Source organism: Ischnura elegans, chromosome X (assembly GCF_921293095.1).
Source record: "Ischnura elegans chromosome X, ioIscEleg1.1, whole genome shotgun sequence".
NCBI classification, from domain to species: domain Eukaryota; kingdom Metazoa; phylum Arthropoda; class Insecta; order Odonata; family Coenagrionidae; genus Ischnura; species Ischnura elegans.
The window spans coordinates 67,208,387-67,230,394 of record NC_060259.1 but is presented as its reverse complement, the minus strand read 5'-3'; the positions used below and the strand labels follow the sequence as shown (position 1 = coordinate 67,230,394).

At 36.0% G+C, this 22,008-nt stretch overlaps 1 protein-coding gene across 7 annotated transcripts in view; it reads left to right on the top strand.

Moving 5' to 3' along the window:
* LOC124171836 (serine/arginine repetitive matrix protein 1-like) overlaps nt 1-22,008 on the top strand; it is a 219,521-nt gene that overhangs the window by 187,401 nt on the left and 10,112 nt on the right. For 3 of the 7 annotated variants that reach the window (XM_046551191.1, XM_046551189.1, XM_046551193.1), the window contains 4 exons: nt 6,980-7,162; nt 7,814-8,128; nt 13,507-13,533; nt 17,135-17,275. In XM_046551191.1, the coding sequence (XP_046407147.1) occupies nt 6,980-7,162; nt 7,814-8,128; nt 13,507-13,533; nt 17,135-17,275 (666 nt within the window). The remainder of the gene's footprint in view (nt 1-6,979; nt 7,163-7,813; nt 8,129-13,506; nt 13,534-17,134; nt 17,276-22,008) is intronic. The other 4 variants (XM_046551194.1, XM_046551192.1, XM_046551190.1 and 1 more) reach the window with 4 other exon arrangements.

The window sequence follows — 22,008 nt, the reverse complement described above, 5'->3', positions numbered from 1 at the left end:
TCAGCATAGTTTTTTTTACATGTATTCATTCACTTTAGTTCAACATAGAAATGTCATGAGCAGAAAATTTTGGGGGCTTTTTCAGTTTTATTGTTGTGTTTTCTGTGAAACGAATATATTGTGCTGGAACTGATAGAAATTAGCATGAATACAGTGATTGTTTAAATTTTGCTGGGAATATAGCCCATGAATTTTAAATTAATGGACCAGAGAAAAATTAAATTTAGCAAAAATCGATAAAAGAACAAAAGTTACAGTTCCTTTTGATTTTCCATTTCAAAGGTAAATTCTAAATCAAGTTGTCATGTTGTTCCGTAAGTTATAAAGTTAAATGCATGATTTTTTAATAAATTGCTTCATGACACCCAGTGGAATAAATTACAATTTTCAAAAGTTTCTATTGTTGTCGTTTTCTTTGGATTGTGCCTCTTCTTTCGGTTTGCCCGAAAATTTGATGCTACAATGCAAAAATATTGGCACACATTTCTAAATTTAAGGAAGAAACTAGTTTTTTTTTCTACCGTTGCTTGAAAATATCTGTTTTCAACATGTTTCCTTAGCATATCTTTCACAAAAATTTTATTCTTGCTGCATATTCATATCCTGCAGAATTGTGGACTAAGGATCTCTTAACGCTGATGTCGAAAATACATAGTCGTTTTGCCATGGCAAAATCTGTGTTCGATTTAAAATAAATATGACATTATTATCATACAACTTATCCCCGATAGTGTTTTATTTGATAGCTATTAGACAAAAACGCCAGTAAGAGAAATTAAAATATCAAAATACATGGGATCTTGTGATCTTTTCCTAATCCGAATTGAATTCCATCGATTCGTTTAGTTGGGAAAATGTCAACATGATCTCTTTTAGTGCTTATAATTGAATCAACATATAGCATTTCTGAAAATAGATGGTTTTAGAGCTTAGATTTAATTTTAAATTACAGGACATCATTGCCATGCTCAGTGATCTCTTATGTTATGTATTTGGCTTTAGTTTCATCATAATTACGTTTAGCATGGTGAAAATAATTTCCATTATTATTACTGTTTTGGTTCATGCATACTACATTTTGTTGATTTTTCTCATTAAGACATTTAATTCGAGTTCCAAAGTTGGGGTTCTGAGTTAGTTAAATTTATCTCTACATTTTCTGGTAACTGTCGCGGGAGGCTAGGATCCAGCATTGGAGAATGCTTGATTTATTTCCATGACATTTCAGTCGAGAAAATCTCAATTTTTTGCTTCAAACTGATGAACCATTTAATTCTAGAGGCTTTGAGATAAAATTCGTTACTTTTATGCTCATTGGAAAACGCCTGGATAGCCTCTCCCCGATTTGCTTACTCTTAAAATCACTATGAACAGTTAAATATCACTTGATAGCTTTTTGCAGCTTTCTTTCATCTTATATTTAACGTGATTCTAAGATTTGTAAGGTCTCGGAACTTAAAAATTTGAAATTTATATCCAAACGATCTATATCTCTCAAGTACATTAAAATGCTTGGCGGAAAAAAATAACAAAATATCTTATTAACTCAGAGAGAAATGGAAAGGTTGACGAACGATGCATTCTATCAATGATTTTACTGCACGTGGAAATTTAAAATCGAATCATTATTTTGTTAAATTAAAATGTAGAACGGTAAATAAAATAACAAGAATTTAAGGCTGTATTACGGTTTATGTGACCACATAAATAACGGTTAATGCTGTTGACCCATGTGTTGATGGTAAGCTGATCAACCGTATTGAGCTGATAAAACTTACACCCGCCGTCGTTTGCACTCCAGTTTTAATTGCGTTAAATGCACTTAAAACAGCGTTGAGCCATGTATAGCATATGCGATCTAGATTAATTGTATTTAAAAATTATCTGCAAAAATATTAAGTGAGCCCTTCAACTCTCTTACCAACTCTCACTGTTATTTTGTTAAGGTATGTATTAGGTAATCCCTGGAAGCCATAAAATTTCATTATTTAAAACTTACAATGGCAATATAATAGGCCGTAAATGTTTACTAATATCTGACTAAATTCCAGCGGAGAGAGAAATATTTGTAACGGTCGGAGAATTTTCTCAAGGAATTCACGACTGCCAAATTTAATTCCTTAGACACATAATTTGACCGAAAATTCAGATTCATTAACCCTGTATTGAATTTTATCTAGATAATCATTTCTAACATATCTAACAATTAGTGATTAACGGGATTTATTCCATGAAGACGATTGTAGTTGAAATTGAAAATTGTCCGCCTTCATAATCAGCACGATGGAATCAAATTGGAAGCTGCGTTTAATTTACTACCGCCGCTAAAATACTTGCGTTAGGCTACAAACAAGATTTTCCCATGCATATAGAAAAGCTAAGTTGAGCAACATGAATAAAAATAAAAGAAAACCTCCTCATGACATGATAAACATTGTGTTGGAGTCGGTATATTTTTTGCGGGATGAAATTTTTAAAAATTTGCCCAGCCTAAATTTCGCGATGAATAATTTTTTCACACTCCCTGTATATGCAATTGGTCATTGAGTGACCTCTTCCTCGTTAATCGTGTACTATTTAAGCTCCCGGAGGTTTGTTCCATGGCCGGTTCATCCGCCTCCGGCCAGTGTGGCATGTCGAGGTCCTTGGAGCAGTGCTGGCGAAGAAAGAAGGGTAACTTTAATGGTAAAGACAAATATATTATGGAAAAAACTCCCTGCGTGCCTTTTAACCGCGACGGTTTTCACCAGAGTGCAAATTTATACCAGGATAGTAATGCTTTTTACTTCATTGCTATGCAAAACCGCGTAATAACGTCTGAGGCCACTTTAACCTAATCACTTTTCGGGAAACGAAAACCAAGGAAACCAGGATTTGGCATCTTGGATGAGAGATGTACCTAACTCACCCTCTGGGACAATTTTATAACTTTAAAAATCAATTATTTGATTCTCAGCGTGAACTAAATGCACTGAATGTTTCAATAAATTCTCTCTTGGCTTTCGAAGCCAATTTCCTTAACGTGCGAAGCAGCCAGCATAATGGCCTCTTCTGCCTTCTTTTTCCCTCTATTTCCTGAATCTGCAAGAAGTTTGGGCCTTTAGGGCGTCGTATCTTCTTCATGATCTACAATCCGTAGATTTATTTCCAGCTCAACCAAAATTGCATATTGCATTTTCAATATTGGTCTTCCTCTGTCTCTTAGGCAGGCACGACCTTTGTCTGATATTATGGTCTTGTTACTCTCTGTCAAGTTAACGTTGAAAAGAAAGCCTTCCCATTGCGTCTGATCCGGTTTATCCTTAAGGAGTAAAGGAGGAGTTTGGTCAGCCAGTAGCAGCGCCAGCCAGCCAGCTGGCGCTGCAAATCATATGGAAGTGTACACCAGCTGCAATGCTTTACCAGATGGAGGCGATGACCAGGCGTGGATGCCAGAACGGTGTCAGAATTCGCTTATTGGAGCCTTTAGTCTGTTCATAATGTTTTTCTTTCGCTGCTTCGACTCCCTTACCACTGTCATTAGATTCGCACTCAATATTGAGTTCCCTTTTAAGAAAACTGTTTAGACTCGCCCGATTAATTTGATTGTCAACCGTAGACCCCTTTTTTTAGAAGTGTTTTCTATTATTAACGTGGTGAACTTGGCGCCGGATTTTTCTCCAACTTTCTCTATGCTCTTCATATTTATTTAGTAACCTAAAGAGTGCCTGAATAGTGAAAATTGACGCCTCTTCCATGCATATTTGAAAATAACACTGACCATGCCTAGAAACAACGATATATTTCCTTCAGTATCTTCAAAAATGGGACAGCGGAACAAGAGCTATAAGATTATGAAGCAATCACAGGCATGACTATAATTTATAATCTAAAGCTATTCAGTGTAGTAAAAGCCTCGAAGCTTCTTGCCCACTCAATAGTAGACACTCTTGTTTGTTCCCCACATCCTGAGTCGTGCTTCTCTAAATAACAGTTCCACCAACATATGAAATATTTATTTTAACCAAAATACATTCATATGACCAACGAGGCTTTAAATAGGTCGTATCCCATGTTCGGAGCAGGAACTACCTGGGCTAAATATTAATAATGGTTGGAATAAATAGAGCATTACCGTCCGTCGTTGAAATGCCTCAAGGTTTTCACTGTTAATCAAATGATTCTCTCGACCTCTTTCATGGTTTGTCTGATCAATATCCATGGACCCGTTTTTCTTGAATGCCCGCTACCAGTGGCGTAACTAGAAATATGCTTTAGGGGGGATGGAGCGGCCTAAGGGGGGCGACCCCTCCCCCCACAGGCGACAGTGGGGTCCAGGAAAACGTTTGAAAAATTACATGCCTGGAAATACATTTCGCATCATTTTGGCTCTTAAAATTTAACCGTTAGCAGATGCAGTTATTATGTTTCAAAACTAGACAATATTTTTAAATATTTTTTTTATTTCTCTGAAACTATGGGGGGGGGGGGATCTATCCCCCTCGGATCCCCATAGTTACGCCACTGCCTGCTACCATCCCACGTCAATGTCATCGCAAAATACCTCGATAAGTTTTGATGTTCACGGTGCTCTTCCCGTCCTGTGCTGAATTCCCTAATCCTGGTGAAAGATAAGGATTATAAAGTGATCGCTGGGACATTCATGTGACGCAGACCTCGCACTTGCAAGGACAGTTCTCGCTCACGTACGAAACGGCCTCGCTTGCGGGAGAACCTCCAATCCAATTACTGCTCCCACGGGTCTCTTTTGACTTACACATGGTTGTGTAATCCTGTTATTCAATCATCCTCCATAGGAGAGATTTCCTTAAATATCGGATGAGTCAGTGCTCCGCATAATTTTTATCCCATAATCTCATTCGCGATGGACTGACGTGCCTAATGAATTTCAGGATGCTTCGTGAGCTGTTTATCGTCAATAGTTCGACCATCCTCTCAAGAGGCCTTTCGTGCTGTTTTCGGCCTTGGTATTAATATTGGCCACCAAACCGGTTGTTCCAAACAGGAGGTAGCTACCAGAAAGGTTTTTTCGCTCAAAATCCTAATTCCCAAAACGAAAGCTTAGATGATTTTGATGTTTTCACAAGAAATTTTAAGTATTACTCTCCAATACAGTGACAGAGTCGATCTTTATTACTGCGTCGGGGAAATTTTTAACAGAAACTACGGTATTTAAAATACCCTGTGGGGCTAGAGAGGAAGGAGTCGTTTTTTTGCGTTTATGCTTTCTTTTGGTGATCGTACCCATATTGTCCTGGAGCATATTGACAGCACGAAAAGCCGTCTGGTTGTGAACATCACTCACCCCAAAACGTGCTGGTGTGTTCACAGCATCGGCTACATTTGAACTTGTTGTTTCTCAATTTTTTATAAGGGATGAATGAGAGCATGTCTCGAGGTGAGCTATAAAAGGAACATATGAGCGGCTATTTAAAGAGCCGTAGACATTATCCCTCAGATCCCCTCCCCGTAACGGTTCCTGAAGTAAATCTCCCAACCACGAAGGCTCTGGTGCAGAAGACTATGTTTATTTGTAAAATTTGGTATGGTATTAAAGAAACAAATTAATTAATCATTTTAAGAGCGTTTTCTTCTTGGTTTTAGGTAGTATAACTTTATTTACCTAAAAATCAACGATTTTTACTAGTATTCATTACCGATTACTTAAAAAGTTTTAAACAATTATATCTTTCAAATAATTTATTAATACGACGAAATTCGGCTATAGTACGCATCTCACTTGTAAAGCAATCGCACTCCCAACTACCTTGTTAATAAAACTATTTGTGGAAAATTAATCACTCACTATTACGAGTGTTAAATATTGGCATAAACAGGCCGTACAATTTTTTGGAATGAATGGTGTTCTGTTTCAATTTGCCACAGAAAGTTTATCGAATAAGTGGCTAAGCCATTTACGAAAGACATAATTGTTTAATGCGGTTGGAGAAAATTCCTTGTCGATAACTTCTTTTTTTACTATAACAACGGCAATTTTGATGGCGTTTCAACGAGGTTATTCGTTGAAATGCCGAACAAAATTGTTTATAGCGTTCGCAAGTACTTTTTGTCTGCGCATCAATGAAATATTTTTAGGATAAGTTCATTTTGTACGATGAATTGGTTTTGAGGTCATAAAACCAAATTTGCGACGATTTCAAATTAAAATTAATCAATGCGGTGAAAAAAAGTTCATTCAAAAATGTCTTAATTTTTCGTTTCACTGTCACGTACGTAGATGTAAGGTATGGAGAACTTAAAATTAATTAATGATGATGCGAGCAGCTGCCAAAAATTAAAAATCGACTATCGCGAATCTGGCGTTTTCCTTTGCCCCTATATCGTATGAATTTTCAATAAATAATAAATCATAGATATTGTTTCAAAAGTTTCTGCTGGGATACAACCTGCGTGATGGCGTTAAACGCCTTCTTACACCATGGGTTTTGTTCGCTAGTTCTTGAAAAATTGCTCATAACTAAATGCAAAAGTCTCAAATATAAGTCTCTACCTGTTGTTTTGTAAGTAGTTTTACACTAAGGAAATTATGTTTTTGATTGTAACGAAATACTAAAAAGTAGCTTTTCATCTCAACATTCTTACTCATTACTGGAGATGTGAATTTTATTTAACCTAGAAAATGAGTACTCATTTTTCATGTTTTACGGTTTTAAAATCGTTTAATGAATACATAGCTTTTAGAATCAATGATAGAGTAGTTTAAATTCAAGCTACATTTTTCGCAGGAATGGTCATTTTCTTTATTATCAAACATCTGAACTGCTGAAATCCTTGGTTACATATTTTTTTATTTAAGAATCTTATTCCTGTGGGTGTACCACTTTTTTATTCATAGAATACTTTCTGAGAAGTACATTGGTAGTTTTCAAGTAGGTTACTTAAATATTTGAGATAGTCAGCATACCTATGTTTTATAGTTGAAAGCTAATTTGTTATAACTGCTTCTCACCTCTTCTAGCCTCTCTGACCACTCACACTTCCCAAACCCGCCCCAAAAGTAGCTCTGTTCCTTTGAGAAACGAAGAAAGCAAACCCCATCATGCTATGAAACCTAAAACTATACCTGCCAAATCTGTGAATGGAGTGCAGACTGCTAAATTGAAAGGGGACAGAAGCAAAAATCAGGAGAAAAAGGATACTAGTAAGTAGTTGCCTTAGAATTAAAACTATTTCATGTAAAGCTGAAATTAAAACCCGAATGTCTGCAAAATGAAAAAGAGAGATATATGAATGAAGGGAAGTCATAGGAGAAATTAACACTCACTGTAAGATTTTTCCTTCCTTTTGCTTATTTTTATTCTTCTTTATTAGTTTTCTTTAGAAAAATTTAGTAGTTGCTCATAATCCATTAAAATTTTCCTAAATTCCACATTTATTAGTGGTTTTTCATCACTTCTTTTCATGACAGGTTTACCATAGGTACTCCATAAATTATTAACATTTATGTGTATATAATAAGAGTAGGTATATTCCTCTTTTTCAGATATTCTTATTGAAATAGTTATAGTTATGCTACATTGCTTCAAAAAATTTAATTCCATCATAGAGTAGTTGGCTTGTAGCAACATTTGTAATCAGAGCAAAAGCCCTTCCTTTTTTGCCTATTTTACATACTTATAACCCTTAAATTGCAATACAATGACTTACTATTATGCTCTAAATTATATTGTTCATTGAAAAGTTATTAATACACCGCATGTTCTGCTAAAGAAATATATAGTTTAAGGAATGATTGGCTTGATGACGTGACTTGAAGTTTCCAGTGTTTTCACTCATTATTCCCGCCGTTTAGTTATGGATGTTACAGACTCTCAGGAGGAGAAACCTTCGGAGAAAGAAGAGGTTGCCCCAGCGTCGGACGTTGCAGAGCCGAGCAAGCCCTCTGACGGGCCCGCCGAGGCATCGCAGGTGAACGGCGAGGGACCGTGGGCCGGGGAAGAGGAAGGCCCAGCGGCCGGCGTCCATGAGCCGCTCGTGAAATCGCCCCCTGAGCCCACGCGCGTCAAATCGCCCGAGCAGATCCTCATGCGCTCGCCGGAGCCAGTGAATTGGACCGTGCCGCTGGACACGGGAAAGACGTTCACGGTCACGCAGAACGTGCTCGAAGGTGAGCCTAGGTTTCGGCTTGAGTCACTTGATTTGGTTTGAAAATGCTTGGGTTTGGGAGCGTTCTACTTGCACACTTATTAGTACTCGAGTACCCATTAGGGTAATCTTATCCTCGGTACTCAGAAACTTGCACTCGAGTACAAGTACTTGAATGAATTTTTCGGTAAACGAGTACCATAATGGGTTATCGAGTTCCTTCCTGTGTGATTGTGTTACATTTGTGTGTTCGAGGATAAGTATTTGAGTATCCAGATGGTACCCACGTACAAATATTCCAGTGCGTAGGCGATTCAAATCACTCACCCCGTGTTCCAACCCAAAGGTTGATTTGGATACGTCAGGGTCACCGCACCCCTCCTATCCAAACCAACGTAACCGGACGCTAGTTACATATGATATTGCAATATTTCCACAGGATTTATTCAAACATGACACGTTTCGTTATTACAGATTTATAATAATACAACTTGATAATGTTGTTGCAACAACGAAACGCGTCGTGTTTTAATAAATCCTGTGGAAATATTGCCATGTTTCATTTAAGAACTTCCACCACATCGTGCCGCATATCATACAAGGTAACTGGACAAGCCTGTGGGTTGCAATAACGGATACAAAAAAAACTCAAGTGGGGGCAAAAGATATTTTGAGCTACCTATACTTTTATCGCAGTGAATATAATCAAGTTATATGCAAAATTTAAGATAGTCTTATTTAAACTGACTCTACGCACATTCAAGTCAGTGCTATCTTATGACATAAAACAGTTACCATAGCGGTTCGGCAATGCAGGCAGCCCCGCAAGGGGGGGCGTCCGCCACTGGCGGGTTAGTCTGCGATTGAGACGAGCCTCAAACTAAGCTACGGGCGTGCGAATAAATCATGTTAATAGTTAGGGGGCCATTTCCATTACCTGGATCCCCTCACTATTCGAAGAGTTATTGGGGATCATCGAAGGCTTCACTAAGAATTTGAACCCGGGACCCCTAGGCCAGAAATTAAATAGCCCACTATACTACAGTGCTCTCAATACAGATTAATAATCCCCAGAAAGGTGATCGATTACCCAAACAAGTACTATTGTACTCATATATTAGAATGAGTACTCAATTGCCAAGATAAGTAGATAAAAACCTCTCAATCAGATAGCATTGCTTGAATGTATCAGAGGTCACTCAAGAAAGACAACACGAGTATCTGGGCGAATAACACCGCTAATCTGCATTTTCACCGGAGCTCACGATTACCCAGATGAATAAATAGGTACTCGAGGGCCTATGTCGGTGATCGAGTTCTCAGATATGTTCTCTTGTAAAGGCCTGGTTACACGATACATTAACACGTACAAGCTAAATGTCTAAATGTATCAACGCGTGAATGAACACGGAAATGCACCGTGTAACCACTAACCACCCAACTCGTGCGAACGCATGAACGGAAAATAGAACCTGCTCTAATTTGCTGCATGCATTCGTACATGTTCCGTTCCGGTCAACAAAAAGCATTCATACAAGAAGACATTAACTCGCACATGTTAATGTACCGCGTAACCAAGCCTAAATCGATTTCCGTCTGGGTAGTCAAATACATGTCTCTACTCCAGTACATTTGACACACTACTCCTTTAAGACTTGAATCTTCGTCACTTTATTGTATACGTTTCAGGTATTTTGGCAGGGGCGGATCCTGTCCGGGGGGGGGAAGAGTTTGCTCACCACTCCCTCATCTCCACTGTCACACGTCCCTTGTTTCCAATACGCGAGCTGTGAAGCAGTTAGGGGATGATGGTAACCCGACTTAGGTCCCAAATTGGGTCAAATAAACCCGCGTAACCGGACTGTTTTTTCGATAAGACCGCGACGATCAGAAATATCGAAATAAGTTCTTGGGCCGATTTGAGAAAGTACGAGAGGTAAAGTGGGCCGCCAGAGCCGTCTGGATTGTAACAAGGGCTCCTTTCACGGTTTACACACCGCGTTTCCAGTTAATACGCGTTAGCCAACACGGATAATTTCCGGCCGTTTCTCGGAGAAATTCCGCCCTGGTAACTGGTCAGTGCTCAGTAGGGTGAGGTGAGCGTAATGGAAACGAGTCATCCTCACAATGTCATCCACAGCGAAATCCATTATCTCCAAAAAATATCCTGACTGTGCCCACTCAGTCAAGGGCTGGAGCCATAAACTCAGAAAAATCGTTGATCCGCCCCTGCCTTGTCGAAAATTATCTATTCATTTAGTGTTTATTAGTGTTTCAACCGTAATAAGATGAGTGTTTCAACCGTAATAAAAATAAGATGTGAATCACAGCTTCTTTCAGTATAAGAAATTATGCAATGCTCAACCTTGTGGAACACCTCCTTGATCTCACTTGGATAAAATAACACTTTTCGAATTCACCAATGGGTCGTACGTCAAATTAACAAGCATTTGTCCCTTGGGGTCTGAGATTTCAATGAAAATATCTGTATTGACCTATAGTGAGAAATACCCTGAGACTATTTTGCAAAAAAAAATATTTTCCGTTTTGAGTGCATTTTAATTTTTGCCCATTTTTGCCTAAAAATATGCCTTAAATCATAAAATTACTTCTATTTCACCACAAAATTGTAGCAGAGCTATCTTTTAAGGCTAATTTTTAAGCTAAAGATTTTCGTGAGGCGGTGAATATGTTGAATTTTAATTTAATACTTTTTCCTATTATTTTTATACCTAAATATTTTTTTAAATTTAATTAACTTTCGTCAAACATGCCTCATCATAAATGGCCCAAACTTGAATTTTATAATGTAGCTACATCTACCTAATCATGCCAGTGATGAAATTAAATGAAAACTAAGAAATGGATTTTTTTTATAATCATGCATCTACTTTTTCTGCATCTGCATTTTTCTCCCATGTGGCATTCCAACTTATACATAAAAATGCATACCATAGGTTTATAATACAATTATGGGGATGTGATAACTACCCCAGACCATATTAATATAACCTAAAGCTTCAACTTAAAACTATCAATGCTACCAATATTTGCAATCTGTATTATTAGCAATATGCTTATGCTAACACGAAAATACATGAGATCTGCACTGAAGATTTTGATTGGAGAGCCAGCTAATATGACTTAATTTTCATACCCTAATGATTAAGTAAGAATTTAATTATTATTCTGAAAAGGTGAAATATTTTATTAACAATTTGTTTAAACATCATGAAAAGCAATCAATCCCAGCATAAAAGTACTCATTTTATTTGAGGTGTGATCCGATTTGTCTTAATGGGAATTTAACTTTTTTCTAAGGATAGAATTCTCGCTTTCGTTAATTTTGATTGAAAACAAACCATGTATTATAAAAAAATAGAGCATTGCAGGTTTCAATATTTTTATGTCATGCTTACTTTCTTTTTAGTTTCCCTTACATCTTGCAATTACTGTGCAGAGATAAGACTTTTGTGATTTTTTTGTACATTTTGTATTGATTTTTATTGCATTTTTTGAATGTAAGGATTAGAATAAATTGATCTCCATTTCATTAAGTAATTAATTTTTGTACTATCTAAAGAGCGGCAGTAGAACACAGCTTTACCGCTGGATTTTCAGACTGTGCTTATTTCATCTTAGCCTGCGGCTGTGTGAACTGTTGCTACATTTATGAAAAAATAACTATGGCAGGAGAAAAAAATATTTAAATGCCGATTGGCTTGTTACAGATTTTGGTTCCTGATGTTCTTACTTTGTTATGAACCGGTAGCCTTCAAAGTGTAGTCGTGGGATTTACAAAGTGCTATTTTATTCAAGAGATCTGCTTTCTATAATATTTGGAAAAATTAGCTTATGATAAAGCTTTCCGCATTCTGTAACTGTGCCTTAAGATTGCCCAAACCAGAAGCCAGTCACCAGTAAAAAGTATTCAGCAGTATCCAGGTGAAAGGAGTAAACTTTGATAACAACTCTGCACATAAGATTTTCATTCACTTAGCCACCCAATAGCGATCCTCTTTTGCGATGCTAGAGGTGGACGGTTCAACTTATTGGGAATATGTCAAGTCAAGGCAGTACTGACAGGAAAATCAAGAGTTTAAGGTGCACAAAAGCTGTTGCAGTACCCATAGGAATTGGACTTGTGCAAACTTTTCTTTTATACATCAGACGGAATAATAATTATAGTCAATATTTTCTTTAGGATTATTGGTCACATTAAATTTTTTGCTAAATTTTATCAGGCATCGGAAGTATATAGTTATCATAATAAACAGCTACCATAAAGAGTTCAATGGATTTGGCTTCCACTTGATGAAAATACACAGTTAATGAAGGTATACAACCTTTGTAAATACATATTCACAGATTTTTTATCAGGCAAGACGCATTTCGATGCTAAGACATCATTCTCTCGTAAAAAGTGTTTACAGGACAATCAAACTACAATATATAAATGTGCTATGATCAAGGGAGATGGGTTATGGAGAGTGGAGGTTGGGGTAGAGCAGGAGGGTGGGTGGGGGCAGTGGCGTAGCCAGGAATTTTGTTTGGGGGGTCCAAAATTAGGGGAGGAAATTTTTGGAAACAGGGTACTAAATAATGGGTTTTAAACTAATTTTAACACTTTTCATAATCGAAAAATTTAATTTCTTAAAGAAATGTTTTGTAAATCATGATTTTTCAATATTTTGTTTTCTTTTATGAAGGAAAATGGTTGTTTTTTTCTATTTTGGGGGGGGGGGGGGAACCCCCGGATACCCCCTCTGGCTACGCCACTGGGTGGGGAAGTGGTTGGGTTGTGTGATTACCTAAGTTCTGGGAAGGAAAGAAATTCCTGTTCCCACAGCCAGGGAAAGCATTTATTTTATCAAGAAAGAAATATTTTCATCCGTTCATGAAAATTTTTCTCTCAATACAGCTCTCATACTTAATATAGAGCATCTGTATAAGTCTAAAAATATATTTAACTGGATAAAAAAATTAATGAATTGATCTCTTAATTTGTTCTGATGAAATCCTGTGAAACAGCTTGATGAGAGGAATCTGAATGAGTGAAAATAGAAAAGTATGCTTGAATCTGGATTGCTGATACTTTTTATTGGTAAAATGGCTGTTATAAAATGTCATATTTTCATTTAAGAGCTAATTAATTAAATTTTTGAGAATTTGGTAATAATTGCTCAAAGAGTACGAATTATTAAAAAATGTTCATTGATGAATAACCTACCAAACTTCCTTTAGTATTGGCTTGTGTTGATTTATGTGTATGTTTAGATTATTATGCCCCTAAAATTTGTATATATAATACTAATTTATGGTAAACAATAAGACTTTTGAGTGCATGGATCATTTAAGGTGTGCATATATGAGCTGTCATGAGTGATCATTTTCTTGTAGCTATGCCAAATGTGAAGCTATACAGAGGTATGAAACTGGATAATTTTGATGTATTTTTGGCTTTTACTTTGGTTTGCTTTTAGTGCATTTTAGGCGGAATATCTTTTACTGCTTAGCACAACTTAACGCTGAAATACTTTAGCGACAAATTTTTGAGGTTAAGTTCCGGAGAGTCCTAACGGCATTGTCACAAGAATATTTGGTGGGCATTTTGGAAGAAGATTGAGTAAAAACAAATGTATTGATTGATGAAAAAAAGCTTCACTGGAAACCTGAAATGAAATGCTGTTTTCATTTGACATGAATCCTTGGTTATCAATTTGGCATAAACTCATTCGACTTTTCATTTAACCAGCAATTGTCAATTAAGTATGTAGTTATTAAAAATAATGTAAAAGGCAATCATTTTCTCATTGCTATTGAGATACATGGGTTCCTTCAGTGCCCAGCTCTAATTGAATTTGTATGATAATTCATAAGTTAATTGGAGAAATGTGCTTCTTATTAAAAGCAACGAGGTTATTAACGTGGGAGAGGGCGTGCGGGGGAAATATAATGGTATAAGGCTCGTGGGGTGTTATCGTCACCCCAAAGAAAATATTTTTTTTCTCTTTCCTTAGAATGATATAGTTATGTTCTGTTATTTTTTTAAATACATCCACCACGTTCAATTGATACCTACTTTTAATTTTACGACTATACCATATAATTGATAATGGGAGAAAAATATTCAACTGAAGTTTTCTCTGTAGGTAATTTGATGTTCGGTAACATATTTGATACATACGGTAACATACTTTACATCTTTAGGTTTCAAGGCATGTAATATCTTAGTAAATATGCTGAATATAATGTTCTACCTTCTAAAAGCAAAAAAAATGATTAGCTTTCATGCAAGAAAAATGCTCGTGGGAAGCCCAATGGCTCGGAAGAGGAACGTAGAAGGGTGCGTGGGGTGTAGGTGACACCCCAGGATACTTTACCTCAATCCGATCCAAAAGCGAAATAATAATAGTTTTATGGGATACTGCCAGTATTTTGTCAAAAATTATGAGACTTGAAGGAATGAGAACTAACAACTCTGTATAATCAATAGATGCGAGATTAATAAATTGCGGAATTTTAAGATAAATGGTACAAAATGGTGAGTTTTATGCAGCCTTCTGAGGGATATTTTATCAATTTTTACCCTATTCTGTAAGTAATATTAATCCAATTAAGTGAAATGGATTAAACTTAAAAATTTCTCTGAGCTCTGGGGGGAGGGTCATCCCCCCAGAGCTCCAGCCCCCCCTCACTGCACCACTGACCACAATAGTAGTATCAGTGCTCATAACAAGTATATATTTGCCATAAACTGGAGCTGATATAGCTTTGGAGAAATAATGAAGTCACACTAAGGATTTATTCATCTGGTAAGGGCCCATATTATTTGTTATGTTTTGCTGAAACCAACAAACTTTTCCACAGTCACTCATAAGAAACCAAGCTTTGACTATACGCAGATGAACCCAGGGGCCCATACTTACAATTAGTCATTATACTATTAACAGTGGTTGATGCACTGAAATATCATTTAGAATATTGTAATACATTGTGGGTTGAAAAAATACCTTGGATTCCAAGAAACACCCAAAAATAAAGACAAAAGTAGGAGAGGTGACAGTTACTATGCAGGCATGATTTGGGTAGAATCCTTTGAAATACGTAGAAACATGATAAATTTCACTTCAAAAGAAGGATATAAGGTTGACAGCTCTTGAAAAAATTATATCTAGCCACAAATGGCAACTAATCACATCAAAGGTTATTTCAGCTTCTGAAAGACAAAGGTTCATTAAACTAAAGGATGCCAACTGCAACATCAGAGAAATCATACTTCAGATGAAGAAAAATGTTACCAGAAGATTACCCTAAAGATATAGAATTTTAAATAGAAAGCTGCGCAAAAACAACATTAGAATAGACAGTGATATCTTATCAGTTCTTTGTTGATTGAATTGGGTGCAAAACGGACCCTCCATCGAAGATTTGCTAACAGAGTCTGTTTCTGTTAATATAACCTATTCCTTCGCCGTATCTCCTTGAACCAAAATATACCCATAATACTGACATTATTTGCTTATTGCCATACCTTTTAAGGGGTGCCATTGACCATTTGAAATAAATTAGCCATTACAACTCTCTAGGTATCTAAGTTTTTGGACCATTAACGATTTTCTAGGCTACATATGATGTTTGGTCTAATTCTTGTCAAATTTTCTCCAATTCTTAAAAAGCTGGAATTTACCTTAGGTTCTCATCACAGCAGTGGAACTCAAAATTTAAAAAGAAAGATCTAAATGGTGATATTAATTTTTATTCTAAAGATATAAGAATGAATTGCATTTATATCCAATATGAATATTCATAGGCTTTTGTAGTTTACTTTTAACTTAGAGAGTCTTTCACTCTCCAGTATGATATTTTTTGGAACTTAGGTTAAATGAGTGTTTTTTTCAGACATAAAATTCGATATGATTCTATTTCCCAAGCGTTTAGGGAACTAGCACTTTTCTCCATTTTATGATTATATCTGGCTGATTTCTAGCATGAGAATGATGGTGGAGTAATAAAATTTTAATATGCATCATGATTTATTTGCATTACCTGAATTGTATGGCAACCCAAACATTATATAAAACTTATATTCAAATACATTTTTACATTGTCAATGCCTTATTTGATTGTTTAATCTTGCTTTCACTATGGGCAATGACGCTTTTTTAGACACCTGACCTTTCAACTTCCCTTCATTTCTTTTCTGTTATTATCTTCAAGTTTTGCCTTAAGGAGGACATGGAAATCACCTTAGTGCATACATCAGACATCATTTGAATATTTCGTTTATGGGAATGCTTCTTCTGTCAACAGAATTTCTTTTCAGCAAGCTGAAAGTTTATATAATTTTTTAAATCACAGTTTATATTCTGCATGGAGGATGTATGCATGAAACTTATGGAACTCGGCAATTAATCACCTCTATTTATTCGCAAATTCATTTTTTGTGTTCAAGTGTCTTTTTTTACTAGCCATACAGTTACTGGGGCAGTATTTCCTTTTTAACTGGCATACATTTTTGAAAATGTAAGCCTTGAATCGTGTACCTGAATATACATTGTAAGCAAATGATGAAGTGTGTGGACTTAACTTTGCATCAGCCTCTCAGTGATGATAATGAAAATCTACTTCCTATAAATATGTTTTTGGTGCATTTACATATTAGAGCTATTAACTTTTTATTTTATCACAGGAAATATTAAGGTTTGGTTCTCTCTGGTTGTACTATTGTCAATTTTTCTAATTTAAGAATATGATTCTGTCATCCAATTCCTTTCCTATATTTCAACAGCAAAGCTTCCATTTTAACCTTACATGCATCCTGAATTACAACGAATGAACACTGGCTTCCAATACTAATGGATGAGAATGCCAATTTCTTTTTGGGTTCCAAACCCTTTACTTCATATTTTACCTCGGTACCCCTGAGTGTACTCATAATTAGATGGTATCTACATGGATGTCACCAATTTTTAAATATAAAAAAAATTGGCAAGAAAATTTAAATTGATTTTCTTTTGTTTCACAGGTGAGCTAAGTCGGCCCCACAGTGAGACGAAGGTATGGACACCTCCGGGCCCGTCTTCCCTGCCGGGTGATATCCCAACCAGTAAAGAGCAAGCTAGCGTAGTGCCCTGTGACAGCCCTGCCCAAGTAGATGAGATGCCAGGTATCTTCGGTGTAGGATTAAAAAATGCGCCCATGGCGAGTTAAATAACAGTTGTCAGTCTTCAAAAGGGCCATTTTATTTATCTTAGTGTCATCAGAAACATTTTCAATCGCTCATATTATGCACAACATTGTAACTTAAACTGTATTTTTCTTTGAATCAGTGTATCAGCTTTTCATCGACTGTCACTTTTCATTTTCCTTTGTTCATTGATTCCAATTGAGAATAAATCTCATGTATATGTTCTACTGAAGAAATGTACAGCTTTTGCTTCTCTGCAAGAATAAATACTGATTTCTGCTTTTTATCTCATCACTTTTCGCATTGTTCCTCCCATAAGTAGCTTCTTACCTGGTTCATAATGACCATTTTTTTGTGATGGCTAGCTTCATTTCATCATGCTGATCATTGTAGTGTAGTTCATATGGCTGGTATGGCATTCATTTATCCATTTACGTAATTAATATACATGCCTAATTTCAAGGCACCAACTCTGCTTTTACAATTGATATTATGGTTGATGTTGTTTGATGAACTGCTGTGTTCATTGAACTGCACGGAAAACAATGCAATAAATGACACAAATCACAATGCTTGCACTAACCTGTTGCCTTGACCAATGAATGTGGCTGTGCTATTGCCTTTATGAGTCCTTGGTTCAGTGAATCTTTCACAGGCACATCCCTCAACTTACAACCCATGCAGCACAATCAAAATTCACACGGGGAAAAAAAGAATATATGGCTGGAATTGATTACAAACAATATTGCATTGAACATTTATTTATTATTCTAAAAACAAGTATTTTCAGAGGCGGATCCAGGATTTCTTTCTGGGGGGGCACAAGGATACCTCGTAATACAAAATGAACACAATGATAATGGGACTTTATTAAAATTTTCCAAATTTTTTAAGGTGCTGGGGGGGGAATGTAGCCCCCAAGCCCCCCCCCCCCCTAGATCTGCCTATGAGTATTTTCTGCAAATATATGAATATTTGGTCATATAAGACAATTCTAGGAATAAGTTTTGCTTGAGACGATCATATTTATGGATTAAATAAAAATAGTACTTCTTTAGTTGCTGATATATTTCACATTGAGTAACAGAAGGTTTTCACCTTTATGTGCTGTATGGGCAGTTTTAAATATGTTCAGTTCTTAATGACCACTGTAAGTTTTAATGCTTTACGAGTGTTTTGAAATGCACTCTAAGTGATTTTTTTAGACCTGCGAACATGGTGATGCCCAAAGTGCCAAAATGAAGATCCCAAAAGTCATATTAAGCCACAGCGTTACCTGCATAACAAGCAATAACTTTGAACTAAATATTTCCATAGAGAATTTATTTTGAATAATTATTTAAAAAATACACAAAAATTGTTCTTCCCTGGTACATATAAAGTTTTCTTTCCATAGGCAAACATCTCTATTAAGATTGTGGCAATAAATACTTATGTTTTCGTTCAATGGTATCAAGCTCAACTATATGGAAGTTGATATTTGAAAATGAAAAGAATACTTCATTGATTTTCACTGATTTATTTCCTCGGTACGACATGTTTCAGGTCCATAGAGGTCATTATCAAGTACATACAACAATTTTGAATGTTAAACAAGCACATATATTCCTTGAAGGGGATGGGGGAGAGAGGGTGGAAGGAGTGGGTGCTAGGGGGGGAAGGTGTTGGGTTGGAGACCCCCAAGTGGAGGTTAGGCTTCCATGTGTTTATAGCTTTATAGGTTTGCAATAGCTTCTCGTTAGTAAAGAGGCGGAGACTCATAGAAAAGAACTCGCAACTGTATTCTATGCAACCTTTACAAAAAATATATTACTTTCAGATAGTTTGAATCTCTTGCAATGGATATTTTCCAATTCTGATAATTTCCAGAAATTATGTTTTGTTGGAAAATGAAACTAATGCCTAATTGGAGACTTTGGAAGATTAGTGTATGGAAGAATAGGAGTGGAAGGCATGATGGATGATGCATGGAAATGAGTGCAAGTGAAGAATAAAGGTAGAAGGCTGAGGAAGATAATATGAAATATTGTCAATGATCATAGTATTTTGTAAATGGGAAGGGGTCACAAATGGTTAATTTTAAAAATCTTAAGCATATTTAGTTGAAGAAAGAGACATTTGCTGTTCTAGGTGTATAGATGAGATTTATGAAGAATTTTCGATTTAATATGCATGATGTAATTTGTGCTCAATCTAGTCATTTCAGGGATCATGAAAACTTCTGAAGTAGGAAAATTACAAACAAAATGATTTCATTACATTGATAGGGGTGACTTAAAGGAAATTCTATTATGTTAAGGGCCGACAATGCTATGCTATATTTCCAGCCTGAATAGTAGTGGTGAATATGCTTGTCTTAGTTTAAGCCTTATTAAAGTACTTAAATGGGTATTTATGGCCTTCTGGTGCTTGCATATGTCTTAGCTTATGTGTCTTTCTTTCAAAATTATATTCTTTCTCTAAATGGCATTTATTTACTTGTAATTTCTTCATTACTAATCACTTGAATCTAAGATGAGACTTTGCTGAAAAATGCTGAAAAACTTTATAAAATGTGATACTACAAGTATTATTTATTTTGTACTAAATTTCTTTGATTGAATGTCTTGGTGTATTTTGTGGTCTTGGAGGCTGGTAAATATTTTCGTGAGAGATGAAAACATTTTCGGTATACATTTAGACATTTTATTTTCAAGTTATGAATATCATATTTTTCAGACTGATAACAATCTGAGCACAAGCGTGGGAATGCATCATGGCATATTTTATAAAAATGTTGTGAATTGTCACAAACTAATTCAGTGAATTTCGAAACAATGTCATAAATTTATATGATTCCTCAACATGTTTACTTGAGGTATCCATAAATGCCAGCAAATGCTTTGCTGCTTAGGTAATCAGCATCAGATTATCAACGAAAATGAAGAAAATTTCAACCAACCTATTATAAACCCTGGATTTAATTCTTTACATATGTCTCTTATGGCAATTTTACTATGGAGTGTTCATGAAAAGAGGCCATTTTGAAACGGCTTCTTGAGACTTTATTTTTTCTCATGTTGGAATTTTTATTGGGATGGTTTACCTTTGTGAATTGACCGTAAATTGATAGCATTTTCCTGCCACATTAAAAATTAATCATTAGGGACCCATATACTTGTGAAATAGAACTGGTGGCAATTGACAACTGACCAAATGAAATGAAATGCTTACTCACCCTTATCCCTGTCAGCTACCTTCATCTGCAGTCAGTGAAATTTAGGCTAGGTAAAAATTTAGATTAAGCCTTACGCATATCCTTTCATTTCACTCCTTTTTATTTATAATGTCCCTCAGCTTTACCCAGTTCATTATTTGATCCACTCTTTCCAAGTCCACAAAGTAAATAAGCATGTCCTGATTAAAATCTGAATTCCTCTCATTCTAAGGTCCCCTCAACTGCTACCATACCACTGCTTGACTTTCTGCTCGTAAATCTCAAATAATTGTTAGGCACTCAGATCCTCATGTGCCCTCGCATCAATGTATTGATTTATAACCGTCAGAACGGCTTTTAACTTGTCAAAATTTAAGCTTTAAGTCCATGTTAGTCATTGGACACAAAATCCTTTGATCAATTCCTTTCATAATTTTTCCTGTGGACATGTTCAAAAAACCCTCTCCTCTCAATTTTTTTTTTCAAAATTCTTAATAAGCTTAGAGGGGTAACTTTCTGCTCAATTCCCATTTCTCTCCTTTGTATGCTTTGGAGAGCTCCTTACATTTCTATTTTTTTTCTCAATGTTCAATCTCTTTGGCATATTCCTGCTGTCATGCAAAACCTTAGAGTAGGTATTCCTTCCACCTTTTCTGCATCTTTTCCTATTCTGTTTATTTCTCCTATATTAACCCCTATTTTTTCTCATGGCTTGTCTTCTTGTTGCTAGTAGACATAGAGTGCATCTATATAACCCTCAAAACTTTTACCCATTTTCACAATTCTATGTCTACCAAGCCTCCGTAGCCTTTATCATTTCTTGCCGTAAATTTTTGCTAATTTCTCTTTGCTTCTCCCTTCTTGTGTGCCTTCTTTCCTCCACTCCCTTTGGTCATATGTATGTATTTTCTAATCATTTCATCCATGATCTATGTTGTATGAATCTTTCTGCTCTCTACCTATCTAATCAATAGCTCTCCCTCTCCTGGATCTGCTGTCTCCCATCTTCTACAATTCCCATTCCCATCTCTGCCGTATACTAATATCTACTATTTCCCAGTATTCCTTTTCCTTAGTCCTATTTAGAGCATGTTTATGTTCTACTTTCTGGCCCTTCTAGCTTTTTCAAGTCTTTTAAACCTTACGTTACGTCTCACTAGCCCGAGACTGTGGTCCAAATCCTCATCTGCCATCAGGAATCAACACAAGTTTTTTACGCTGTCACTGAACCTTTATTACAATTACAATGATATGATCTGATTGACATCTCCTCATACTTCCTGGACTATTCCATGTGTAACTATGCCTACGATGAGGTCTGAACATTTTTTTTGTTGCATATAACTATCTGTCTCTTCTTCAAATGTCTACTTCAACTCCCTCCTTTGGTCGTTTATCATTCCTAATCCATTTTACCCAATTTTATCCCCATCCTTTACAGCTCCTTTGTGGACTCCCATCATTTAAGTCATATTCTTATCATATTCTCTTGTATATCTTTGGCTTTGCTTGATTT